Source organism: Pangasianodon hypophthalmus, chromosome 23 (genome assembly GCF_027358585.1).
Source record: "Pangasianodon hypophthalmus isolate fPanHyp1 chromosome 23, fPanHyp1.pri, whole genome shotgun sequence".
NCBI classification, from domain to species: domain Eukaryota; kingdom Metazoa; phylum Chordata; class Actinopteri; order Siluriformes; family Pangasiidae; genus Pangasianodon; species Pangasianodon hypophthalmus.
The window spans coordinates 8,919,156-8,946,566 of NC_069732.1; the positions used below are offsets into that span (position 1 = coordinate 8,919,156).

The following is a 27,411-nucleotide window of genomic DNA, read 5'->3' on the forward strand; positions in this document are numbered from 1 at the left end:
GCGTGACGGCCTTGTTGTCTCTGTTGAGGAGCCAGAAGGGGTGGAGTTCAACAATGTTCCTCATGGCAACAGTTGCTAAGCCTTGCTTCTTGTTGATGTGGTTATTTGTTAATCAAAATTGGGTGCAAGAGATTAGCAAGTATTGTATATATGTGTGTTATTTCATATACTAACGATGACTTGAATAAATATTTTCATTCAAGACCACTCAGATACTGTGTGCCATTTACTCTAGTGTAATTATGTTGCATGAGAAGCATTAAAATGACCATGAACTACAGAATGCTAATGGGTAATATTATTCACCATGCAGAGCAGATATTAAATTTATTTTTATTTTTGTTTTGTGAAGCCACAATAGTTTTAGTTAAATAATGAGCTGATGATTGCACCCCTGAGAGATTAAACATTTCCAAATATTTCTGCAACAGCACCGCCAATCCTGTTCTCTGCCATATGGCCACTGATGAGGGCAATGTGGAATCACCTAATGGTATGCCATTGTAACAACACCTGGCAACAGTTCATCCAGACTCTCATACTCCTCCCTTCCCCCCCGCTGAAAAACGCTGGAACATATTTCTGTGTGAGAGAGAAAGCCCTATGAACAAATAATGGATGCGAGCCAGTCTAAATAAAGTGTGGTTTATGAGTTGTGGTCAGGACCATCTCTTTAAAAAAGCGTGCTGTACAAAAACTGCTGCCAACGTATTTTTTTCCACCATACGGTTATAATACGAAGCCATTTCTTCCCTCTCTCACAGTAAGAGGCTCAGTCAATAAACGGCTGCCTGTAGACCAGTAGTCTACAGCCACAGGAGAAGAGAACAAGCCACACACGCCAAAACAAACCCATGTTCCCTTGCAATTTTTAACTCAGCCATTTCAATAATACACTCACTGGGCTTCTGTGCAGAATAAATGTTTGGTGAGCATGTCATGTTTCACTTTCTATAGTAATCAACGGAAAGGACAGAAAGACTTAGTTTCCTTCATCCAAAAAAGAATACTGTGCAAATTTTCCTCCACGTTATAACTATAAAAGATGTATGAGTCCTCTAGGTTATGGTTACACTAAGAAACCAAGCACATATTTCTACTTACATTTATAATTTGTCATTCCATTTATACACTCTAGCAAATGCAAAACTTGTTCAGGGTTATGTGAGGTAAATATTAAGATACAGTCTCACTACCAACAGACTGTCAGCATCCATTACCTCTAAACTCCCAGGACCAATCAGCAGGCCCAGAATTACATACCTTTCCCATTCACTGTAGTTACTGAATAATTCATATGAGTTACTAAATAATATGTTTTAAGATGAGTACCTTGAACTTTCAGTGTTTAAAAGAGCTGGTCAACAAAGTAACATGTTCACAAAACTGATTTCCTGCATACATAAACATTTACAGCATTTAGCAGATGCCCTTATCCAGGGAAACTTAGTTTCCATCAAAACAGGTCCTCATGCTAGTAAAACAGCATCTAAGATCTAAACTAACTAAAATCTGGTTAAAGATGAGGTATTAAAAGGGATAGTATAGTAAAGAAACAGTACAAGTTAAGAGTTTTTTTTGGCATGTTTTTCATGGATTTAGTGCTCAGGTCAGTGAAGAAGTGTGTCCTCAGTCTTCTTTTGAAGACTAAGCTAGGGGAAGTTCAGTCCACCACCTGAGTGGCAGGACTGAGAAGAGTCTTAATGTAAAGTCTTGTATCTTGATGGATGGTGGGTTAAGTTGAGCAATGCTAGAGCCTTGAAGAGACTGTGTGGAAGGCTTTCAGTTAGCTGGGGGTCCATTTTAGGCTTTGTAGATAAACATCCGTTTTTTTAAATCTGTTGTGGGCAGGCACAGGAAGCCAGTGGAGGGAGTGAGGCAATGGGATGATGAAGGAGAACTTGGGGATATTGAAGACAAGGGATTCTGGATCAATTGGATCAGGGATTGGATGGCTTGCAGGGGAAGAACTGCCAAAAGTGAGGTGTAATAATTCAATCTGGAGAAGACAAGGGACTGAACAAGCACCAGAGTAGCCTCCTAGGAGACAAACAGCCAGATCCTCTTAATGTTGCATGGGAGAAATCTACATGACCAAGTCAGATTAGCAATACGAAGAGAAAATCATAGTTGGTTGTCCACCAAGGTTGCATGCATTGTTAGATAGTGTGATCCAAGAGTAGGAAAATTTGACACAGGGATGCATATCTAGGGATAAACAGCAGCTCAGTTTTGCTGGGATTTAGTTTCTTGTGATGACCAAACCAACATTGAAAGGTTTGTTTGCAGTCAGTGATTTGTGTGCAGGTTACATTTATGACATGGTCAAAGCCTGAGTTTCACACATAAAAAACAATACACTGAGCACTGGCTAGTTCCTTCAAAGGATGAACTGTGCTAATTTCAGCTGGATTAAGCTTTCCAATAAGGCCATAAGGTTTTATAAATCATATTTTACACCCTGAGGGGAATTGGGTTTTATGGATCTCCCTTAAGGTTACTGACTGAAACAGCAAAGCCCTTGAGAAGAATTCATTTTTCCACCACTCAAATGTCTCCAGTGAAGTATGCAGCCACCACCAAAGTCCTTAGACCAAATTAAGACAGCTTTAGGTGGGGGAGTAAAAAAAAAACCCTCCAAAATGAGCATAGCCATATTATAATTGTGGCTCATAAAGCTGAGAAAACCCACGAATTTATTGCACCACACACAAACCTCCAGCTTACTGTACGAAATCATGAAATTTTTACCATGATGGCATCTATGTTGTGACTGGACAACATGTGACATTTATTTATTTATTTATTTATTTTTTTACTTCTTATCAGTTAATAAAGATTCCTGCTAGTAAAACCCGTAGAAAGATAAACACAGTATGTGGGTGAAATATCATCATACTTCGACTTACAAAAGTAGTATACGTTACTAGGAATAAAGCACTGGGACGTACTCCTATATAAAAAGAATCAACGATTGTATTGTGTGATGCCATTACCACCAGAAGTTGATTATTTTCCTACAACAGCACATCCTGAAATGTTTTATTCCTCTAATACCAAAGCAATTTACCAGTGATTACAGTTTTTATTCATTAAAGAATGACACATCATACTTTTTATCCATTTATAGTTACATTTAATGTTGAGGAAAAGCAACAAAAGTTAGTTCCTACCATTTTCTCACCAGCCTCTTTTTGACTCTGTCTTGAAGTTAATAAGATATAAAATAGCAGATTGCTACAGAGAAACCACAAATCCCCTGTTCTGCAGACTCTTGTGTGGTGGAAAACAGGTACGGTTTTACCTCAGACTGTTATAAAGTGCTGACACTGGAGACTCCTTCTAAAATGTTAAATAAAGATCTGTTTACAGAGATGTTTAAAAAAAAACTATTTATTATTAGTCTTAGATTATAGGGAGCCTCCACCATACAAGTTCCGATGAATGAGTTATTATAGAAATGGTAACAAATTAGAATGAGCACATTAATATAAATCTGTTATATGCTTGAAAATGTAAATATTGTCAGGGCTGTTGTTACAGAAAATGAATCAGTACTTTCTGACCAACGGTGCTGTGGTCTAAGCAAAATAATGGATGATCTCATTTTTTTATGTTCAAAAATGTGAAACACTTAAACACCTAACAGAAAATTAATTCTTACACTGATGATTGATTGATGTAAAAACTGATATATGAACTCCAAACGTCAGTTATAACCTGTTTATCTTAGTGGGTTTAAATGGCCTAATGAAAATAACAGTAGTCCAAAACCTGGTCCACATTATGGAAGGAAGACTACTTGAATGTGTCTGTGTAATATCTGGGAATTGGGGAACTCAACCAGTGTGTTTTGCTCCTGTATTAGAGCCTGAACAAAACATTCAGGTTAACCCCTTAAACTCCCAGGATTCATCAGAGGGTCCAGACTTATATTCCTCACTCTTGTTACTACATGCCTTGTCTACTGTAATTCATCACAGTTAGGGAAAAATATGAAAAGATGAATAAGTGAGACTTTTAGAGGTTAAAAAGCAGTGACGTTTATTGAACACATTATACTGAAATTGTTTTACCTTCAAGATGAATCCATGTAGCCATAAGGGAACAATCACTGCTCCCAGCGCCTGTAGTTTAGTTCAGTGGGGGCTGCAGAGCTGTCAGGGTTAGAGAGTGACTGCAGAGCAGAGAGAGAAAGGAGGCTGGAAGTGAGCCGGGCCAGAGGCTGCAGGAGCCAGGAGCCCCTGCCAGGGCTGTATGGTGGAAAGCTGTTAATAAGCATTGCAAAGCTCTTAAACATAATGATCTGGACTTCTCTCCCTGGGCTAATGCCTATCACATGCCTCCGACCAGCCTGCCCACAGCTCACACACCCAGGAAGAGGAGGATGACCTGTTGGATGAGGGGGAGTAAGAAAAGTACAAGAACACTAATATGGTGTTAAAGTCAGCATGATGGTTTGATACAGGAAAATAGGTGATACTGATTTCAATGATAACTATAATGATCGCAACTTTAGTGTTTGAGCAAGCTCAGTGGAAATATTCCTACAAATGTTGAAGCAAATCCCCTCAACAAGGCACCGCTCTGAGACTGGGATTAATTGGCTTTCAGCCTAAAATCAAACAAACTGCAAACTGCCACTTGCATAACCCTCTGGAATGGGCCTAATAAATGAGCACACATCAGCAGATATAGTAAACACAGATGCAATTCATTTCTCCCTGCAAGCTGGAAAGCAAGCACCACAAGACAAATGTTACTATATTGACCTGATTACAACAAATAAATACGTACAAGACTAGATGGAGGAGGAGACTTCCTTTGTGTGAATATTTTGCAGTTATGAATCAAGCCGTTGACATTGCTCCTAGTACTCACTAGACTGCTGACACTTTGTTGTGGTGCCTTGACATTTATTCGTGACAAGCTGGTATAGAACAGCAGTAATAAATATCTTTCTCTCTCTTTCTGTGTGTGCTTACTTTGAGGTAGCTTAATTAACCATGTGCTGCACACTCTCCCCAATGACATATGTCCCAAAGAAAGCCAAAAATAACAGCGTTACGGGTGGAGGGGAGTGTGTATGAGACAGGGGGGTATCACATGTGTGCAGTGAGCAGGTTCAGAGCATACTGACGCACACTGAATGCATCTGCATTAAGAGCTGCGTTGCCTCTCCCATAGGAGTGCTTTTGGAGGCCCTGGCCTGAGGCACGAGAGAGAGAGAGAGTGTGCATGGCTGTGCTGTAATGGAGGATACTAGACAGAGACACCTGTGGTTGGAGTCTGCTCTCACATGTGCTGGTCTGACAGGGCATCTGTCAACAGGGCCAGATCTGTGCTGAGCTGATCCATTAGCACTAACAAGCAGGGTGCACTGTGGTAGTGTGCTGAGGAAACCGGTAATATGCTAGCATGCCGGATCTGTTTCTGGAGGTGGCCTTTGCAGGGGAATGCAATCAAGTCTCTGTTCCTCTCACACACATGTACACACCTGTAGCAATGTCTCTACATTTGCTCTTGCTCAAGATTACTCATTTCTGGTTGCTGTCCACATCTCATGAACATGAAATGGTTATCAACAGCACCTGAATTGTAAAAAATTTATTCTTATCATGAATATGACTGGACTGGCACTGAGTATTGGCTCATTTTAAGCACTGATAAATACATAAATATGCTATATAAATGTATATAATTAAATATATATATATATATATATATATATATATATATAGATATATATATATATATATATGTATATATGTGTGTGTGTGTGTGTGTGTGGGTGTGTGTGTGCGTATACCGCAGCACTGTTGAACTCTCGATTCTGATTGGTGACAAGGTGCTGATTAATTTGATTTAACAGCAGCTAGTGTCAGCATCAAGACAAATCACATGTTTATATTAATGATCTCGTTCTGGTACATTACCACTTCTGTAGTAACAGCTAATTCACAGAGAGTTATAGGGTGGACACTCCACAAAATCTAAGAAAAAAGAAATGTATGAAACAAAGAAACATCATGCTTTCTGGCTTCTCTGTAACATGACATGACATAAAATTCATAAAACATAAGTGAAACAGCAACTAACTAGTTTTTTGGATGTACCACAACATTAAAAGTCACACCAGTCTGTCACTGATTGTGTTCTTTATAACCACTTGCCCCATTGTGTTTTATTTCTTACATAGCAAATTAACTAACTCAAAAGTGTATGCAAAAAAGAATAGACATAGCTTAAATCTCAAAACTCTTCCTTTTTGATCTAGTTTGTCTGATATTTCGCTGCCTGGTCACTCCATTCGACTGTACAGAAAATATGATTTGTTAAATTTTAGACTGTGCATATTTATAAGAAATTGAGTGATATTTAATAACAAGATCACTGAAAACATTTTGTTTTTTCCATAGTTGGTTAAAAAAAATTAATAATACTGTTGGACCAATGCTATCAGGGTTATCCACTCTGAAGTGGGTTCTTTGTAGTTCTGACTCAACGCTGATTTAGTCTGTTGTGTTGTAAGTGAAATTGATGCATCCATAAGATCAATCCTTTTCATTATCTTGATATAGAACCTTAAACGGTGGCCAACCACTGCAGCTTCTGGGGTAGGAGGGTTGGATCTGAAGGCACAGTGGAGGACAATGGATGAAAGGAGCTGTCAGAGCGGGCAGCAGACAGAAAGGAAGTGAGAGCAAGCTGGAGTGCAATGGGAGTGCCGCACAGGGACGGGATGACAAAGCTGGGAGGTGACAGTGGGGGAGGGAGGGGGACACAAGGTGAATATGAGAGTCCTTGGAGAACAGGCACAGGGTCCCCTTTGACCTCTTTCTCAGGCAAGGAATTTAAAAATGACACTAGAGAGGGGAAGTTAGACTTCTGTTTTTCATGGGCTTGAAATAATGCCTGCACCACTTTTGCTTGTTATGAACGGACAATGAGTCCTGTGAGACACCAGACAATGCCAGTTTGAGTCATATATTTGAATTGTTTATTGTGCGACTTATGTCATGTACATCATTGACGATTGACGATTGTCAATGATGTACATGACATAAGTCGCACAATAATAATAATAATAACACAATAATAATAACACAATACACAGTTTATACTGCCACGATTACACAATAAATTCGCAAAATCAAGGTAACTGAACTACTATATGATATAGACAATCTTTTCTGAGTGAAAAAAGCTGAACATCTGAATGGTTGTTACAAAGCAATGTCAACAAATTCTGCAGTTGCTTATTTGGGGTTTCTCCACCATAGCTGGAATTTTGGCCGGCTCTGTGTCACCCACATTGTTATTTCTTTAATCCTAAACAGATTTGCTCCCGCCACCAAAAAATCCCAGGCCTGGGTGTCTCTGTGGTGTTCTCCACAGACTACATTAATGGGCTACACATGTTGATAAGTTATGGAATAGATTAGTTGCAATGTATGTGGTCCTCCTGGTGGAAGAGCTGGTGGCATTTAGTGACACACTTTAACAAGGAAAACATCTGATCCATCATGCCCTCACTTCCACTTCTACATTAGCAGCACTTTATCATGAGCTTTGAAATAAAAAAGAACCAGTTTAAATCACACAACCACAGAGTTTATTTAGTATACTATCCTTTATTATAATGCATTTAGATGAAAAAAGATAATTATGTGTTGTTTGATTTTTTAAAATTTGACCCAGAGGATGAAGGAAGTTAAGATCATATAACAAGCAGATAGACTAAAAAAAAAAAAAGATAGTGAAGACTAAACAGACACGCAAAGATAGACACTTTTATAGACAAAGTAATTCCTGCTTCTTCTGTTTCAAAAATATAACTTTTTTGAATAGAAGTAAAGAAATCCTGATGGTGCCAAACAACAAAATCACTTTTACAGACTCTAATATGCTATTAATGCAACAAAGACATATTCTTCAACAGTTGTGCTATTATAGTATATTAAACCCCAGTGGTATTAGTGTTCGTTTCTGACTGATAAGAAAGTGTTGATTAATTTTCTATAGCAGCAGCGCTGACAGTAATTCGAGCTGCAAGGTTAATATCAATGCAATTGTTTTGTCAGTGCAATTAATGCAAACGTAATAGTTTCTATAGTAAAAACTAATTTACAAGTACTTGTACAGTAGACTATCTACAAAAAAAATAAAAAAACATGTAATTGATGTAATGGTGAAGAGGTTTTCAGTGTCCTGAGAGTCTACAGTGATAGTGCTTTATAGCAGTCAGTGGTAAAGCTGTGAATTTTCAGACATTGGAGAAAGTATTCAGGATGGAGGATGTTCCTATAACTAGTCTACTATTCTGCATATTTTGAATATTTTGAATATAGCTATGAATATGAATATTATGAGCACCGATGTTAATACGTAAATAAGGATTTTATGCTTATTTTATGCTAAGATGTTGGACTACGGTTCGGAAGGTCGTGAGTTCAAATCCCAGCATTGTCAAGCTGCTACTGCTGGGCCCTTGAGCAAGGCCCTTAACCCTCAACTGCTCAGTTGTATAAATGAGATAAATGTAAGTCGCTTTGGATAAGGGTGTCTGCCAAATGCCATAAATGTAAATGTAATGCTAGTTTGGTAAATAGATCAAAATACTCATTTATAATTCGTGCAGTAAATTAAGACTCTGACATTTTTTTTTAATGACTGTAAGACCATTTTCAACCCAAACTCAATGTAATTCTATGTCTAGTGTAAATGTGTGCAAATATGAAAGCTGGCATTGTATGTTTGTGTGTGTGAGATCAAGTGCAACAAGAGAAAAAAGTACCCCAAATTACCCAAGAATCTCAGGCCTTGAGACAGCTGGGTGAAAATTATATGCGTATACACAAGCCTGGCTGAAACAGAGCCAGGTCGGGGCATCTGTATTTCACCAGTGCACATGGAGGGATCACGCAGTCAGAGAGCTGCACTGTCTCTCGCTCTGAAGGAGGGGCAAAGGGGAGAAGTCGGGGGGCGTCAGCTGTAAACAATGAGGGTGCTTCATGAACGCCAATCTAACTGGCCTGAGGCTAGAAAGACATCAGCACGTCAACACTGCAGACAGAGAAGGCTGTACGGCCATTATCTCTAAACAACCACGGCCTTCTCAGAGCACACAGGCCTTTTACAAGTGCTAATAAAGATAATTAGTAGAAAAACTTGTAAACGGGTAAAAGCTATTAGGAGCCTTCATTTTTGTGAAGGATCATTTGTTACTCATATGCAACAAATGCCAAATGACAACTTGAGAAGGAGAAATTGGTGTTTTGCTTGGCACACGGTTGTGTTTAACTGCTTTTTATGATTTATTAAAATATTAAAATGTAACATATAAGTCAGCGTGGCTAAGTGATGATTGTTTAGGTTCGTGCCCTGTGTAATGTGCAGCATTTTAAACAGTACGTCATTCAGTGCTGTCAAACATAAAGCCCATAAAGCCCTACAGTCTATTTCAAATGTAGCAACCCTCTATTGCATTGTGGTGTACACACTCAGTTGGGTTTTATTTAATTATACAGATTGCCAGCCTCTTAACACTGCTTTTCATGCAGTGTACAGTTTGACTTCTGACTCTTCTGAAAAATGCCCATTATCCTGGATGTGAGATTGCCACATAATGGACACGCGCAAGCATTTAACTGCAGGGTCAATACAAAGTTTAATAATTGCAAACTCTTTAAAGTCTCTTGAACGGAGTTGAAAGCCTGTAAAATGCCTGCACACTACAATATGAGTGGTCATTTTTGGCTTCCAAAATGATGATCCAGGTAATAGGTGGGCATATTCCTTTTCTAACTAATTGCTCTCTCTCTCTCATAAGCTATTACTCTCTTAACATCCTTTCGTTTGTAATTCACTTTTATGTATATTCAGGACACACCATCCAGAATTCCAGGTGCATAAATTCAAACACGAAAATACCTTCTATGTGCCAACGCTAAAATGCATACTGATTTATTTATATATATATCATTATCTCTAAGGGAAAGCATTTGCTGCAGGGTTCTACATAAAAACTTTAAGGGTTTTCCCAACCCCATTCAGGGAGCTAGATGGAACTTTTTTTTCTAAGAATGTAGGATTCTTTACAGTCTGCACCATGATACTTCATAGTACTCAGTGAAACAAGGTTAAATATCAGTGAACATCTCTAATGCTTTATAATATATTTCAAAATTATAATGACAAATATTCTTAGAATTGGGTTAGGGCTTTGAGAACCTTAACTCCAGAACCTTTATCACTAGAACTTGCACTATTCCTTTCTAATGCCCTAGACTAAGGTACTCCTGTCACCTAAAGAATTGTTTTATATTCAATGTGCTCAAAGACTTGCAAATTCAAATTCAATTTTGCCTGACTCTATTCATATGAAATGTTTGAAAGGTTAAGGTTAGGACAGGGGGTGGGGCTAGTAATGAAATCCAAATTTATTTCATCAGATAAAATCCAACCAACCCTTGATTGTTCAAACTAATATGAGAGCTTGTCTATATTTTAACCCATTACACCCCAAAACATGATCTCTGCTCCTCCAATTCTGGTCTTTTAATTGTTCCTCAGACTCGTTTGCGTACTATGGGTGATGGGGCCTTTGCTTCTTATGCCCCAAAACTGTGGAACTCACTACCATCTGATCTTAAAGAAGCCCAGTCTTTTAGTATATTTAAATCTTCTTTTAAAACTTATTTCTTTAGGATTGCTTTTACTTGATTTACTTGATTTTTTTTGTTATTTAATTATTATTATTACTATTATTGTTATTAATAATTAAATTGTATTTTAATATGAACTGTTTTTTGATACAGGTTTATATACTTTTATGTAAAACGCCTTGAGAGGCCTTTTTAAAGGTGCTATATAAAATAAAGTTTATAATAATAATAATAATAATAATAATAATAATAATGATAATAATATTTTATTATTATTATTATTATTATTATTATTATTTACTATTTCTCTGTTTAGAGATTTTCTGTGTTGTCTGCATTTAAATATCATTGTGAATGTATTAGTCTTATCACTAATATATTTTAGATCTCTGCAGCAAAGGATCTTCAGAGTGATGACAGAAACAGTTTACATGACTGAAGACAGTATATGAATCCAATCATCATCATTTAGCATACTATGAAGGATTATTGTTCTGTGCAGATGGAATATCCAGCCAGGCCAAGACAAGAAAGTTACATCTTGGCCTTGGCATACTTCAATACATACATCTGATAATGGGATTACTCAGACACCGGAAAGATGTTATGTATATAGCAATGTGGTCCGTTTCTCACAGCTGGCACTTCATCCCATACACTAGTGCATTCTGGGAACCCGCCGTCTGTCTCCCTCTTTACCCCGCTATCTCCAGCCTTAATCTAAAGGCCTGCTATTATGATTCCTGTACTTGGCGTATCTGAGGCCGATTTGGAACATCAACACCATCAATCACAAATCTGAGAGGCCAAGCAGCTGGCTGAACCTTGCTGTCCTGCAGGCCTATTTGTCATCTGGGGTACGTCCTCCCGGCATGTAACATTTGTTCACTCCATCGACGCCCCCACACATTTCTTTTTTTCAACCAATGTCCCAGTAAACCTATATTTTTGACTACCCTTCCACAACCACACGATGGAGGTCTTATCCAAATATCATCAAACGTTTGATGAAGGAGGCTTGCTTGTTTAGATAAAGAAGAAGAGGACGAGGATGAAGATAAAGAAAATCAGAACAAGAAGAGGAACTATTATTAACACCAGTGAGGCGAAGAACAAAAAGGATGTTTATATGTCTTTTTTTAAAAATATATACTATATATTAGCTCTAATATGGGTTGCTGTGGTTCAGCCAATTTCAATGACTGAACAAAGCCTCCAAGCAAACAAATAAACAAGTTCTCCAAAAAAGGCTATGACTCACTATCTACTAAAACAAAATCTGGGATGGCTGTTAGGCACATGATAACATCTGAGTATGCCAATAAAATAAAAGAAGAAAAACTCTTTTCCTTCTTTTAATTCTGAAAAGAATGCAGAGATTACAAGACAATAAAACCCACATACATTCATGCTCTATAAACAATGGAGCTTGTCATAAGTAGCCTATATAACAGTAGCTTTTACCGTATTATCATTACGAATGTGCTGGTAATTTTTATTTATATGTTTATTTATTTATAAATAAATATGAATATCAGTGCATTGCTGCAATTCCTGAAATGAACAAGTACTTCAAGAATAAAGAACTAATATTTAGCTGTTGCAGTTACATGATCATTGAGCAACAAATACTTTGTTGAATATTCATGTTTTAATGGCACTTAATTGAACAAAAGATTCCACTGATTTGCATATCCATCAGTGCACTTGATAGGAAATGGTGGAGGTACTGGCACAGAGCCACAGCTGTATGTATCAGTAAACGATACCACATGTAATTATCCTCGCACAGCTCCCATTACTGCGCTATATGTCTCATCTAACACAGTGGGGTATGAAGAATATCAGCTATTTTGAACATCAATTTACTGTATAAGGCTGGACACTGAAAAGATAACCTCCACTTTTACCTGTAACGCTAAGAAAAAAATTCTTCCTTCTATATTTAGTCATATAGGACTTGAAGCAAGTCTTTTATGATATGGTGCTGCTACTGTTAAAAAATGGGGAATATCTAAATTCTATTCTGTCTTTCTTATCAGTGTTTTTTTTATTATTAATGTGACCCGTCCAACTATGCCCCTGGAAGCACTGGAAAACACAGAAATAACAGGGCTGTTAGAAAAAGAAGTCATTTTTTAGAAGAAAAAAAGAACTTTATTCAACTCCTGAATTACTGAACAGTTCTTCAGCGACATCACACATAATCGGTCCCAACTAGATACCCTGTGGACCTTTCTGCCAATCTTTCTTCCACATCCACCACAATGCTGACCAGGATAAAGCTCATACCATACAATATATACATGACTTTAAACTAAGACCCAAATACAACTATCTGGATTGTTGATGACATTTTTTAACAAATGCTTATGCCAAAGATAAATATTTATATTACAACACAAACAATAGTCTACTGTAAGTAAAAAAGATATACTTGGAAATATAATTTTTCAAGCGAGTCAAAGCACTGGAACTTATTCAGATTTGAGGGTTGTATGCCATGCTTTAAAAATCATTAATTCTGAGCAACCTTGCTATGAATGGTTGACATTAATCAAAGCTAAAACGAACAATTATAGTCAGAACATAGCTGTGAGGTATTTATGAGACATTGACTATTGTACATTAATATATTATGCATACATCATTACCACCACAAGAAATGTATGAAATTAAGGTCTTTATGAAGAATTGCAATGCAAGTATTTCAACATTTTCAAGTTTTCAGTTTTCAAAAGTTCACTTGCTATAGTGCCTTAAAGTGTAATACCAGTATACAATATTGGGTTGAATTATATATTCAATGCCACCGACTATTTAATGTTTTTAATGAATTCATCTTCCTGTGAAAACCATTTATATCTCATAGCTTCCATTAAAAGATCTAATTTTCTCAGGATAAAACAATATGCTTTTGTATGGTTTCAAAGGTTTTTTAGAGTTAAGGTTAGAAAAAAAATAGTAACCTATGTGACACATGGCAAAAATGATTTTCAAAGTGACTTACTTTATCTTTATTTATTCAAAAAGCATTTAGAAACTTAGAGTAAAAAAATTTAATCATTAATCATTTGCACTCACCAGGTTCTATGATTACTGGCGTAATTGATAATTCTTCTAGCTATTCCTTGAAACAGTGTATTTGCTTTGAATTCATTAAAGAACACAGATGTTTCTTCCAGACACACTCATGTTAAAAGCATGATTTTTGTTAAAGAGAATTTTTGTTTAAGTTGTTAAGGTCATAACAGCAAAGTCTTGCAAGATCTCAGCTCATGTGGTTGTGCTATACTAGGTGAACTGTGTGACTTTTTTCCATCCAGGGTGTATTCCCATATCAATACACAGTGTTCCCTGGATAGGCTCTGGATACACGACCACTCTGACCAGGCCAAAACCATGACTGAAGGTGAAGTAATGAATAAATGTATAGGTGAAGGGCAGCATGGTGATGCAGTGGATACCATTGCTGTCTCTCAGCTCCAGAGTCCCCGGTTAGATCCTGAGCTTGGGTTACTGACTGTGTGAATTTTCACATGTTCTCTTCCCAATTTCCAAAAAACATATTAGCAGGTGGACTAGCTACCTTAAATTACCCCTAGGTATGAAAGAGTGTGTGAATGTGTGTGTGATGGACTGGCGTTCAATCCAGTGTGTATTTCTGCCTCACACCCAGTGTTCCCAGGTTAGGCTCTGGAGCCACCATAACTCTGAGCAAGACAAAGTCGTTACTGAAGACAAAAGAATGTATTTGTAAATGTGTAGGCGTTGTTCCTGATGAGGTCTATATGGCATTGAAAACCAAATATGGTGAAGGGTTTTGAGATAGTGGAAAGTCATTGTCTTCAGGAATGACATAATTTATGTGTCTCATACCTTTGAAAAAGGCATTCCTCAAGGGTTCTTTATGTGTTCACTGGATAATTAAGTGTTCTTAGCTGCTACTTGGAACCCTTCCTCATAGGGAAACATTCTTTTGTAAGGTTCTACATAGAACCTTTAAGAGTTTCCCCAGAGGGACAACTGAGGAATACAAACAACCTTAAGGATAACAACCTTAAGGATACAAAATTTTGTATGGTTATTGTTTTAATATGAAAGAGGCATGTCACACAAAAGTTAGTTTTTTTTCTCAGCATCACACATTACACAACGATGAAAGTTAACATTAATAATTGATATTAATATTATACACACACACTCACACACACACACATATATATAGGTTCAGCTCTTTGCCTTCATGTCAAATGTCAATGTAAATAAGGACAACTTACTGTGTTATTGGTTTTTTTAATCATATATATATATATATATATATATATATATATATATATATATATATATATATATATATATATATATATATATATTTGACATAAAAGCAAAGAGCTGAAACTGTTAGATTTCAGCTACTTTAGCAGGAACAAGGTGCACTTTGAATGGAGGTGGAATAAAACCCCCTAAATTGAACCCTTAGCATTTACTACTCTTTGAAAAGTCTTAATGACAAATCACCACTTTCCCTTTCACCACCTAGTGTTTCATCTGCAGTCACCCCATGGTGCTCTGGTCTCTTTAAAAGCTTGTCATTGGCTAAGTGCTGCAAACCTTAGCCTTGGGCTATACCTTAGAAAATTATTCTTGGTTTCTTGCCCTGACGCCCATGCACGAGAGAGGCTTAATACTTTCTCTGTTCATTTCAATAGTTTTGAAAAAATTCTTTCCTTTACCTATAATAAATTTGAGCTGTGCTGTAGCACTTTGTGATGATGAAGGACATGGCATGCTGTTGCTAATGTGTGAGTATATTTCTGCAAAAACAGCTGGGCAATCACTGAAACAAACACTGAGTCCTTGAAACTTGTTGGTCTTGATATATAATTTGAGAAACCAGAATAGAAAAGATCAGTAAAAAAAAAAAAAACAAATAAAAATGTCATAATTATAATCCACTCTGTGAATCCCTTGTTACCAAGGACATCTTAGATACACCTGATTTTCTGATGAAGATTTCTAATCAGGTCGTACACAGAGGCACAATGTCTTGCTACATGATGAATTCAATTAGGTAGAAAAATGAGCTTCACTAAGGCAGAACAATAATTAATAAATATAATATATTTGAAATATTTTATCATTAACTGAAAACCTTTTGTTAAGAACTTGAGATTAAAATGTACCTTTCCTGAATTCATTAGAATGACCAATTACAAATAAATTGACAAGTTGACAATAGACTAAAGAATACAAAGAACATTATTGCTAGTCCAACTGCCAAATAAATGTCTGCCTGTCTCATGTGGACCAAGACAGATGAAGACATGAAGACATGTCTGCGGCATTGGAGAATGTTTTTATAAAATAGTAATAATTACATTTCCAAACAAGCCACCAAGCTGTACAAACATAGGACGTGGGAGCTCAGGGGAGAAGAGAGGTCATTGTGTCCAGTGGTGGATTCCCAGCACATAAACTACTGAACCCAACATCCACCAGCAACCAATCGGGCCTCTCTGACACATACCCAGGTGACCACTACTCTAGTCTTGTTGGTCTAACTACTTAATAAGTGGCTGTTAGAGGTTTTCCTGGATAAAGTCCAGAGCTGAAGGGGCCCTCAAAGCAGCTAGGCATAAATGAGGATAGCTTCATTTATCAATCTACCCAATCACCGGTGTTTCCGAACCACATGGTGATTATTAAAATGTGCAGCATGATAGACACCTAAAACAGTGGCTCTTAAACAGATGTGATAGTCAGTCATTAAAAATGGCTGATCTCCCAGTTCAAGCACTAGAATCTAAATAAAAATATAACTGATGTTATAATAACCACCAGGCAGTGCAATGATAAAAAAAAACAACAGAAAATAGACATTTTCCTCTCCTTTTTTATCTTCTACAATATCCCCCTGTGTGCCGTAGATATCATTATATCCTGAAGAATGTTGTTGCATTTCCAATCCTCTTTATAGATGACAGATGAGAAGCGGGTAGGTATTAGAGTGGAACACTTTATCACTTACTCTGTAAGCCCCTTGATGAGGGATGTTCACTTGAGAATGTCATTCCAACTTGAGAGAGAGAGAGAGAGAGAGTATAAAGAGGCTCACTAAGGTTTGCCATGTCTCTTACAATGCACCATTGTGGTGAATTAAGGTGGTGTACTAAAAAATATTAAATGTTTACTTACTGAAGACATCATGTGATTGATGATTTTATGTCATGTAAAAACATATCCTCATTCTATACCACATATATTTTTGTGAATTTTGTAAATTATAAATATTGTCACAATGCATTCCTAGCAACAGTAACAAAATTAATGGTCTAATTCTGCTGTAACTTTCACATGACAGCATAATGCAGGTTAAAATGAAATCTGTTATCATGCAACATGGCTTAAACGCAGACCTATGTATGACGAGTAGGATTGTTAATGACATTTTTTGTAACATATGATTATGTCAAACATAAATATTTCTACTACAACACAAACATACTAATCATAGTAATTCGATATGTAATATATAAGCCCTAGGTCTTGTACAGATCTGAGATTTGCATGCTATGCCTTAAAAGCCATTAATTCTGTCTGGAGTAACTTTGTTATGAAGGGTTTGCAGAAATCAAAGGTAAAACGAACAATTATAATCAGAGCATAGCCATGAGTTATTTATGAGACAATGACTAATGTACTATAAACAATGTTGTACTTATAGTATATTGTCAAACAACTTCGATACTTTAAACTCTCATGATGTTGTGATATTTTTCATACTGCTTATTAAAAAAAGATGTTGCATTATTGTATATGACTAAACCAGACATAATCCTTCAGTGCACAAACAAAGAAAATGATGCTAATGATGATAACAGGAAGACCTCGGAGTAAAGAACAAGTGAACAACTGTGGGCTGTTCACATCAGTCCACAACGTTCCCAAATAACTGTGCTCTCTTGCTATTTGGGGTAGACCCCCCATATTTCATTTCTCCCTCGCTGATAGCATTTATCAGCAAAATCCTGATAAAAACAAAAAAATGCAACTTAAGCTCGAGCATAAGTAAGCCACAGAGGTGAACAGGATTACAGGGGCCGGCCAGGACAGACATTAGATTGTATGGTCATAAAGGCCCATTAGAGTGTTGGCAAACTGTACCTCAAGCCCCAGATGACAGGGCTTTTCAAGACAGACAGATGAAAAATATGAAGCTAAAATTCCTCATGACAGACAGTTGAATTAGCTGGTTGTGGGCTGGAGAGGAAAAAAATTAGGAAGCTTTGTTGTGTGTATTTTTTCCACATGTTCATGTGGCTTTGACTGTGTTATTACCTCATTTGATCAACAACATACTTTTTCAAAAAGTACAAACCTGCACCCTCATTACAAAGATTCATCACACAAGACATAGTGATTCTAGGCTTAGTGGCTAGATGGAATTAGATTTAATACCCAAACTTGACAGATATACTATATACAAAAAAGGGACTCATCAACTTCTGAGGGCTAATATGTTGAAATGAATCATATTACTTTGACAGCTTGGTCTATAATAATTGCTCTAAAACACAAGGATGTTTTTGGAACAACATAAGCAACAATATAATATGTAAGGAATAAAACACGATGGGGCATGCTGTTATAGAAAAAGAATCAATGATGGGGTGGTGTTATGCAACAAGACATTTATTTTATTTATTAATTACTTTCCAACACCAGCATGCTCCAAAATGTTTTATTCTTCTTATACCACAGTGATTTGGCAATGAATACAATTTTTAACTTATTAATGAATATATCATATTTTTAAGCATTTATTGTTACATTTAACAATTACATGTCACCATAATGTCTATAAGTAAGTCAAAACTAGTCCTCAGTGTCTCATTCTAATAAATGTGTGGTAATAATATCATAATAATATTATAAAATTGATAGCCAGTACCTCCACATCCATGATATGGAGATACTTTAAAAGTCAGCTTTTCCAGAGTTGTCTCGATTGTCATTCTCCTATATAGGCTGAATGAGACGGAGTGATTATCTTATCGAGGGCCCTCAGACAGGTGGACAGCCGCATGTTCTGGTGTGTTGTCACTTTCCCTGGCAGAACGGGAGCCATGTCACTAATCTGCTGCAGGGATCAGTCAGATGGGAGCTAGAAGTGATGATGGCTCTGCTCACCCACCTTTTCTCCGTCTCATATCCCTCCACCCCCCCACTCCTTCCCTCCAAACTGCACTCACTTGCTCGTCTTAGCACCCCTCAGGCCAAAATGTGATCTCTGTCCTGATAAAGGTCGGTGGAAGCGAGACTGCCAGACTGGCCGGGCTGGGTCGGAGCCTCTATGAGTACTCAGTGCGATACTGTCCTGGAGGGGCCGATGAATGGCATTCTCACATGTGAAGAAAGGCCGGGAGTCAGTCTGGGCAGCCCTGCTGTCTGCCCCCCTCCCTACCCCAGGAGACTCCAGGCGCCATGGTGTAACTGCAGTCTCAGGTATGCTCGGTGGACACTGAGCGACATTCCCAAGCCCATGCTTAAGACTGTGTGTAAGGATCCTTCCAGTCTTGTCAACTGTATGCAATTAGTGTGAACAATCATTTGGCCTCACTCAATAAAGGCATCTGCATGTTCTCTCATAAATAAACTGTTTTCTTTTACTTAAACAAACCAGATTGTTCTGTTTAAACCATTATCCTAACATCATCCTTTTCTGCATACTCTTTTTGTGTAAGCACTTAAGATGATTACTAAATAGTTTTGAAAATAGAATAAGTGAGTAAGATCTTAGTTGAGGTTTTCACCGTCTGTCAGCAAATGGGAGCCACGGGGCAATTTTCATTGTGGTGCATGTGGTTTTGTGGTGTATGCGCTGTCATTTATCTACACTGCAGCACAGAGGCCTACCCACCAGTCGCTGTCAGTTCATTGCTTGAACACGCCACATGGATCACAATGTAATTTGTACTTTATTGAAAAATGTGTGCCCTAATTGAGGTGTTTTTTATTCATGTAAATAGTTTTATTTTACATTTCACCACCAGTGTTACTTAAAAGATCTCTTTTGTCTCCACATATACATGTTCTACTTGCTTAATGGTACTGCTGAATGCTTGGTCTATGCACTCCCGTATTAGTCTTATATGTGATTAGTCATGTGTAAGTTCAACTTAAATCTAAATATTTACAAAAGAGCAAGCAAACTGAGAACTGTACTCTACACTTGCCAAGGATATACATGGATGTTTGGCCAGACAAAGTGGCATTACTAGGATTAAAAAAAGTGGTACTGTATTTTTAATAACACAAATTCTGAAATCTTCTTTTGAACTTTAAGTTGCTTTAAGTTGCTTTAAGCAGTGGTTAAAATAAATCTAAAATATTAATTCGTTCATTTGTTCATTCATTCATCTTTGGTAACCACATTATTATGACATCAAACCATCATGTTTTTGGGAGGTGGGAGAAAACTGGAAAACCCAGAAGAAACCCACATGGACACAGGAAGAACATGCAAAACTCAGGATTGAACTGGGGACCCTGAAGCCGTGAGGCAGCAATGGTACAGTTAAAGTATTGGAACGGCAAGGCCAATTCTTTTGTTTTTGGTATACACTTAAGAAAAAATCTGGGCTTGAGATCAAAAGATGAATATGAGACAATAGATTGGAATTTCAGTTTTCATATATATATATATATATATATATATAAATGAAAGCTGAAGTGTTGGAACATGCAACTGACAGATATTTCTTGTTGCCCAGGTGTGTTAGATTGCTTGTTTAAACAATTAATAACTCTGAATGTCTACACTTGGTTTGAGATCTAAACGAAGATCTGAGAGCTGCCAATGGAAGAAAGTCAACCCCTTTTGAAGCTAAGAAAAGAGGGAAAATCGATCAGAGTCATTGCACAAGCATTGGACATAGCCAATACAACAATTTGAAATGTCCTGAAAAAGAAAGAAACCAATGGTGTACTAACAACGAGACATGGAACAGGTCTGCCAAGGAAAACAACAGCAGTTTGTGACAGAAAAATTGTGAGAGCTGTGAAGAAAAACCCCAAAACAACAGTCAGTAATATCAACAACAACCTCCACAGGACAGGGGTGAAGGTATCACAATCCACTGTTTGAAGAAGTCTTTCAAGAGCAGAAATATAGAGGCCATACCACAATGTGCAAACTACTCATCAGCAGTAAGATTTGGAAGGCCAGTTTGGAAATCACAAAGAAATATAGAGATGAGCCACAGAAGTTCTGAAACAGAGTTTTATGGACTGATGAGACCAAGATTAACCTCTAACAAAGTAAAGGAAATGACAAAGTGTGAAATAAAGGACCTGCTCATGAACCAAAACATACAAGCCCATTGGGCAAGCATGGTGGAGGTAGTGTCATGGCTTGGGCTTGCATGGCTGTTGTTGGCAGGACATTTTCAAAATTTGTGTGTCTAATACCATTCTTACCACTTCCACACACACTACCATCTCAGTGTTACTCCTCTGTTGAGAATGACTTACTACCCAAATAATCTGGCCAGCAGTGGTCTCTTTCCTCCAGTGGATGCATAGCAGCAGATGGACTACACTCAGTTATTGTACATATACAAAGTGCACCTATGTACAGTACTTGTACCTGATAAAATATTTAATGAATAAAGATACAAGACAGGTGTATTGTGTATCAAATAAACAGTCACGTAAGTGTATACAGTCTTTGTTTCGTCTAAATAAAATTAATAAAAAGCTTAGAGAGCATTATGGGTTTTGACTTTGCTGTTTAGCCAACTGGGTTTTTATTGTAATTTTTATTGTAATTTTTATTGTTTATATAACTTGCACACATTGGAACGAATTGCTTTTTCTTCAGGATCATGGTCCAACATGTAACAATACAGCAGGTACACAAGACTACATAAAAATGCGAACACAGTGTGAGATGAGTGCAAAAATATACAATAAATATATAGGACAATAAATATTCAGGACAGTAAAGGTGCATGCTAACTAGAAAGGACAGCAAAAGGTTTGGATAAAAGAAACCAGAGCAAATGATGGGGTATAGGAAGTAGTGCACAATTTCAGATACAGTGTTGGCTGAATGGCACTAATAAATACATTTAACACCATTTAAATCACTGAGCGGTCTGTAACAACTTAAATGTACAGAGATCATGGCAAAAACATTGCTATTTTTGGTGACTTTACGTTATGTTTTAGATTGTGGATACACCCACTTTTTATTTTTAACTTAAAAATTAAACAAAGAGACAAACTGAGAAAATAAAGGTATACTTTGCCTACTCAAAAAGCATGGGGGCGCAAACTTTTGCGCTAAGCAGTAAACATATCGGCGCCATGTTCTGGAGGCGGAACTAACGCCTCTTGGAACATGCGCGTGCGCACAAAATATGCGCATGCGCCATCGCTATTTCCATGGTTCTCTCGTGTTGAGGCTCACAGTGAGAAACTAACTAGCTGTCATGTCTGAGAAGAAACAAACTGTAGATTTGGGCTTGCTGGAGGAAGATGATGAATTTGAGGAATTTCCAGCTGAAGGTTGGTGAATTTCATAAATGTGTGTTATTTGGGCCACGAGGAAAAGAGATTAGACGGTGTGACGGCACAGTGACTCAGCGAGCAGCTAGCTGTGCTAACGTTAGCTGTGTGCTAGCTTTGTTAGCAAGCTGCCTAACTTATTGTTAATTATATATAAGGAGTAATGTGTTATAACACGTTCTGTAGGACGTCTGAATACATACCATAATAGTCAGAAATTACGAAAGGGTCGCATAATTGTAAGGTTAGTAACTAGTAGCTAATGTTAGCTAGTTACCCAGCCAGGTATCAACATATCCTACAGTCTCTCTTTCTCTGATATACATACTGTTAAATAGTGTGTCTAATAGTACGTCAGTGCACTTTATTACTGTAGTATGCTATTTGGGATGTAGCCAGTCTAGTACATGATAAGCACCGCTGGCTTCCAGTGATTACTCTACGAGCTAATTTAATCAAACGCATTGTGATAATAATCTATCAAGCTACACTCTGGATAGATCAGGTAATTCCTTCAGCTCAAAATAAGCAGCTTTCACACTTCCTGTGATCGTACTGAACCTTTATTCTTGCCTGTATATTACAGAATTACAATAATTTACGTTAGCTTGGTATTAGCTGAGTAATGGTGGTCCACAAAGACATGTGCGAGATTTGTCCGCAGTATCGTTAAAATAAAACAGTTGTGAATGCGGTGGATTTGCTCCTCTGAGGCAGTAGTGACAGCTGTTTTCAGGGGAAAGTAGCTAATGCATGACTCAAACGGTCGGCAGAAGTCAACAGATGACGTCAGAGACTAATTTGCCTATTCATCCAATCGTAATGATATTTGCATATCAGAAACTTTAAGTGAAAGATGAAGATTTGCTGAAGACAGTGAACAGAATACAGTTTTATCAGGATAGAAAATAATAGATGAGTTTATTTCATATAGAAGATAAGAAGTTTCATAAGAAGTTGTCTTTGGTCATGGCACCATAAATGAACTCTTCACATATTTACAAAATACTGTCATTTCTATCAAGAATGCAGACAAAATGAAGCAGTGGTAATTAATAGTCAGAAAACAGACAGGAAGGACATGGTTACAGATGGAACCATGCTGATAAACGAAGAACAAAGATGTGTGTGGGTGGACAAACAACAGTGTTTGTTCATTGGGACCATTAGTGATTAGTGATTCGTCATTGGGGAAGGTGGTGATTAGTGATTGGCTGTTGGGAATAATGGAAATTAGTGATTGCTCGTTGGGACCAGTGGTGATTAGTGATTGGCTGTTGGGAAAATGGTGATTAGTAATTGGTCGTTGAGAATAGTGGTGATCAGTGATTGGTTGTTGGGAACATAGTCTGATGCAAGCGCAACTCAGTCAGACTTTATATGCTGGTGGTGAGTCAACCAAACATTCTCACTTAACTCCTATAACCAGCAGCTATGATGTGAGCTGGAAAGCAGTATCGAGCGCAGGATGTTCGCTAACGTCTGCTCTGTCACTAGGCTTTTTTTAAAAATAAATTTGCTAAAGGAGTCAATCACAATCACTAAATTGGCAGCACTGGTCTGACGTTGTGTATTTGTGTATGACATGCATCTGTATAAAAAAAAATGTTGCAAAGTGTTCAAAAGCCGAAGGTAACCACCTAGCATTGGTGGCTCACATTAAAGTTTAGAAGTTCACATTAAAGCTGGTGTTTAGGTATAGCAAATCTTCAAAATACTTATTAGCCTTATTATAATAATTAGATTATAAAAGTTTTGGCTGCCGTCTCCTAGTGGTTTGTCAGTAAAATGGTTGTTTGATTGTCAGATTGGACGGGCCTGGACGAGGATGAGGACGCTCACGTGTGGGAAGATAACTGGGACGACGATAACGTAGAAGATGACTTCTCCAATCAGCTGAGGTACGCTGTTGTCTTCTAGCAAGCACTGAGGCATATACTGGCTGACTGTGACCAATCTGAATGTGGCTGTAGTACAACCTGTAAACTGACAAACATTAGCTATATTTCGTTGCAATATTCAGAGGTCATTCTTAGCCTATACAAAAATCATCCTATGTCCTTAAACAGTCTAGGTTATGTGAAAAATAAAAACAACTGTGCGGATCTTTAATAGAGAGCATTGGGGCAGCTGAACTGAGCGGGCAGAGCAGCATTCACGTTTACTTTATTAGTGTTCTGACAGTTTGTGTTAAAGTAAATAGTAAATGGTTGAACTGTTCCCTTTGACCATATAGTTGTTTGGTTAAATTTTGTTTGTTCATTGTTTGTTGATATGGAAACGGAGTTCCACCCTTTTGTTTAAGGTGAAAAAAGGAAACTTGTATCTGGCAGTGGTTTGCAGTAGGTTTAGAACAGTTTTTCCACCAGACTTAAATTCTTTTATGTCTAATATGCATGTGTTTCTTTGTGGATTTATTCTGTTGTACATTGCAATTTAATTTAATTTTCTATATGAATTTTTTTGGCAGAGCTGAACTTGAGAAGCATGGATACAAGATGGAGACGTCGTAACACTGACCATCACGTAACATGCTGATGACTGGATAATCACAGCTGAACATCGTCATTGTACAAATGTGATTTTTCTTCTTTCCTCTGTAAGAAGTTAAGAGTGACAAGTGTTAACGGTGTGAAGAAATTGGAATAGAATTAGGTTTTTTATTTTGTGCTCACAAGAAACTGTTTGTATGTGTTAATAGTTGGTATATTAAAGCTTTTCTCTTCCTATCTGGTTTTAGTTTAATTCTTATGATATATTTCTGATGTATTTTTACAGGTTCATTATAGTCACTTGGAATTAAATTTTTTAAATGCCTTTAAAAAATTTTTTAACACTTTTCCTTCAAGCTGTATTTTCATGAAAAACCTTCACATGGGCAGGGGAAAAAAGACAGTTAAAGACTACTTGGAGCAGTTGTGAGATTCGTGTGCTCTTGGAAAGCAGCTTCAAATTCTGCTTCAAATTTAGTAGTATTCGAAATGCGGGTACTAGCCAAATCCAGCTGTCTCTTACAGACATTAGCAGTAAAATGTTTTATTGTGTCTGTGATTGATTTGACTACAGTACACAAAACTCAGTGGCTAAAACTCAAATCTGCATGTTTGATGCAAGTCTTATACTTGCTAATAAAGGATTCATTACACAGTAATGGTGGAGATTAAGACTCCAGAAGAGGCTGAAAAGCTTGTCAGGATGAAACAATACAACAGAGTGGAGTGCAGCTGGAAAGTGTTTTCTCGGGTTAAATGACTGCAATTGAGTGGGATGTGGAGCTTAAGCATAGGTGCCAACATCTAAGCTTTAGCTGTAGCATTTACTATTTTTACAATATGGGAGACACCTGAAAACTTTGCTTTGCTGCATTTTCAGCTAAACCAGCAGTCTGACCAAACACAAGTAAAATTCACTTGGCAGAAAAGCCAGTTAACTGAAGAGGAAAGAACACAAGACATGAAAGTCTCGCCTTTACTTATGGTAGTGGTTATTTTCGCATTCTTTTAGCATCCTTTTTGTGAGCTTAATAGAAAACAAAAAGGAGGTTCTCTCTCGTCAATTAAAAAACTGGAAGGGCCACTAATTATTAAGTAGAGGTCACACCAGACTTTCACCTCGCTGCTTTCTTACTGCAGCTTGGCACACATCTAGGGGAAAAAACAATGATGTAATTTGCTAACATTGCCTCTACATCCTCTCCAAGTTCACACCCGCTTAGTAACATACTGTTGATGTTTGCAACTCGACAGTATCACAGGATTGGTTAATCTTCAGTAAAAGTGTAACGACCACTCTTTCTGCTTTACCAATGCTCATATCTACAAACATCTCCAAATAAGCCAGTTGATCAATAGTAAATATTACTACAGTTGTTGACAGTTTATTACTGTGTGGATGTGGACCTGACTGTAGACTGTACTGTCTGTTAGTTTTGTCACATTTGTCTGAAGTAAGCAGTACACAGAGCTGTAACTCCAAACATTTCATTCAGGTTGCAGTTAAATACCAATTCACCCAATATGTTTTTTTTCTCTCTCCAGTATATGCTATTAGCATGGTGTCAATCCATCCACCAACATACGCTAGGGTGTTTGTGGTAAAATTAATTTTTTTCTCTCTGCCTGCTGGATTTTCTTGTTGGCAATGTTGGCACCTCTGAGGTTGCTCAAATAAAAAAAAAAAAATAGTGTTAAACTGAAATATGCAAAATCTGGTAGTTTAGACACCACATCTATCCAGTGTTAAGCGTATAGATACTTAACAGGCTGAGATTGTGTACAGATCCTGTATGTGTTATTCAGTGATATAAACCCACAGAGGCAGAGAAAGCGAGCTGAGGAGCAGCTCCACTGCTGTTCACAGCACTTCCCGCTGAGCCTGTGGCGTTTGGCAGGCAGATTATCCAGTGCAGTGTGTGTCAGAGGCAGGGGGGTGGCCACAGCGTGTCCTGCCTGGGCCTGCCCACCTTCGCCATCGGGCTCTGCTCTTCCGCTTTGCTCAGCAGGGGCTCCCACACACACACAAGCCGAGGCCAATTTGCCTAGCCGCACTCCCCTAGCAAAATGATTTCTTTGGATTTGTGGCTCTCAGTCTCAGTGCCATAATGAGCTGAAATTGACGCCAGTAAGACATCTTTTACCACAGGAGAGAATTCTCCTGTTCTGCTCTGCCTCTGTGTGCCCTCTTTCTGTTTTACCTTTTTTTCTTGTTTGAACCTTTGTCCATTAAAAGTACTTCTGAAACATGCATATGAGGGTTTTTTGGGTTTCATCTCAATCTTTTTTTTGGTGGACAGACTCTTAATTTTTCCAACAGGTTCCATTCCTCATTTTCAATATTGCGATGATTTATTGGGCGATTTATATTACCATTTAAATATAACATGGTTTAAACATGAGCACTACTTCTACAAATGTGCCTAATTTGATAGTTGAGACACTGAGCCTTTGAATTAAATGAACTGGTATTAAATCAATAATACCTGCACTTTTTGTAATTTTAACAAGGGAATACAGAGGAGCAGGAGCATATGCACACGCACAGCCAGACATACTCATAACATGCAAATCTACCGATACCCTTGAAAATGAGTGCCGTGTGCTGGATGATTATTTTAATTGTTGGAAAGTCGGCGAGGTGTGAAAATCACTAAGTGAGAGGAATAGCGAAGAAT

At 37.5% G+C, this 27,411-nt stretch overlaps 2 protein-coding genes across 2 annotated transcripts in view; both read left to right on the forward strand.

Moving 5' to 3' along the window:
- Nucleotides 1-27,411, forward strand: part of chrac1 (chromatin accessibility complex subunit 1) — a 99,321-nt gene that overhangs the window by 51,677 nt on the left and 20,233 nt on the right. The window lies entirely within an intron of this gene.
- On the forward strand, nucleotides 22,081-24,970 carry sem1 (SEM1 26S proteasome subunit). The gene is made up of 3 exons (XM_026929430.3): nucleotides 22,081-22,241; nucleotides 24,049-24,142; nucleotides 24,712-24,970. The coding sequence occupies exons 1-3, from the start codon at nucleotides 22,166-22,168 to the stop codon at nucleotides 24,752-24,754; spliced, it is 213 nt and encodes a 70-aa protein (XP_026785231.1). The 5' UTR covers nucleotides 22,081-22,165; the 3' UTR covers nucleotides 24,755-24,970.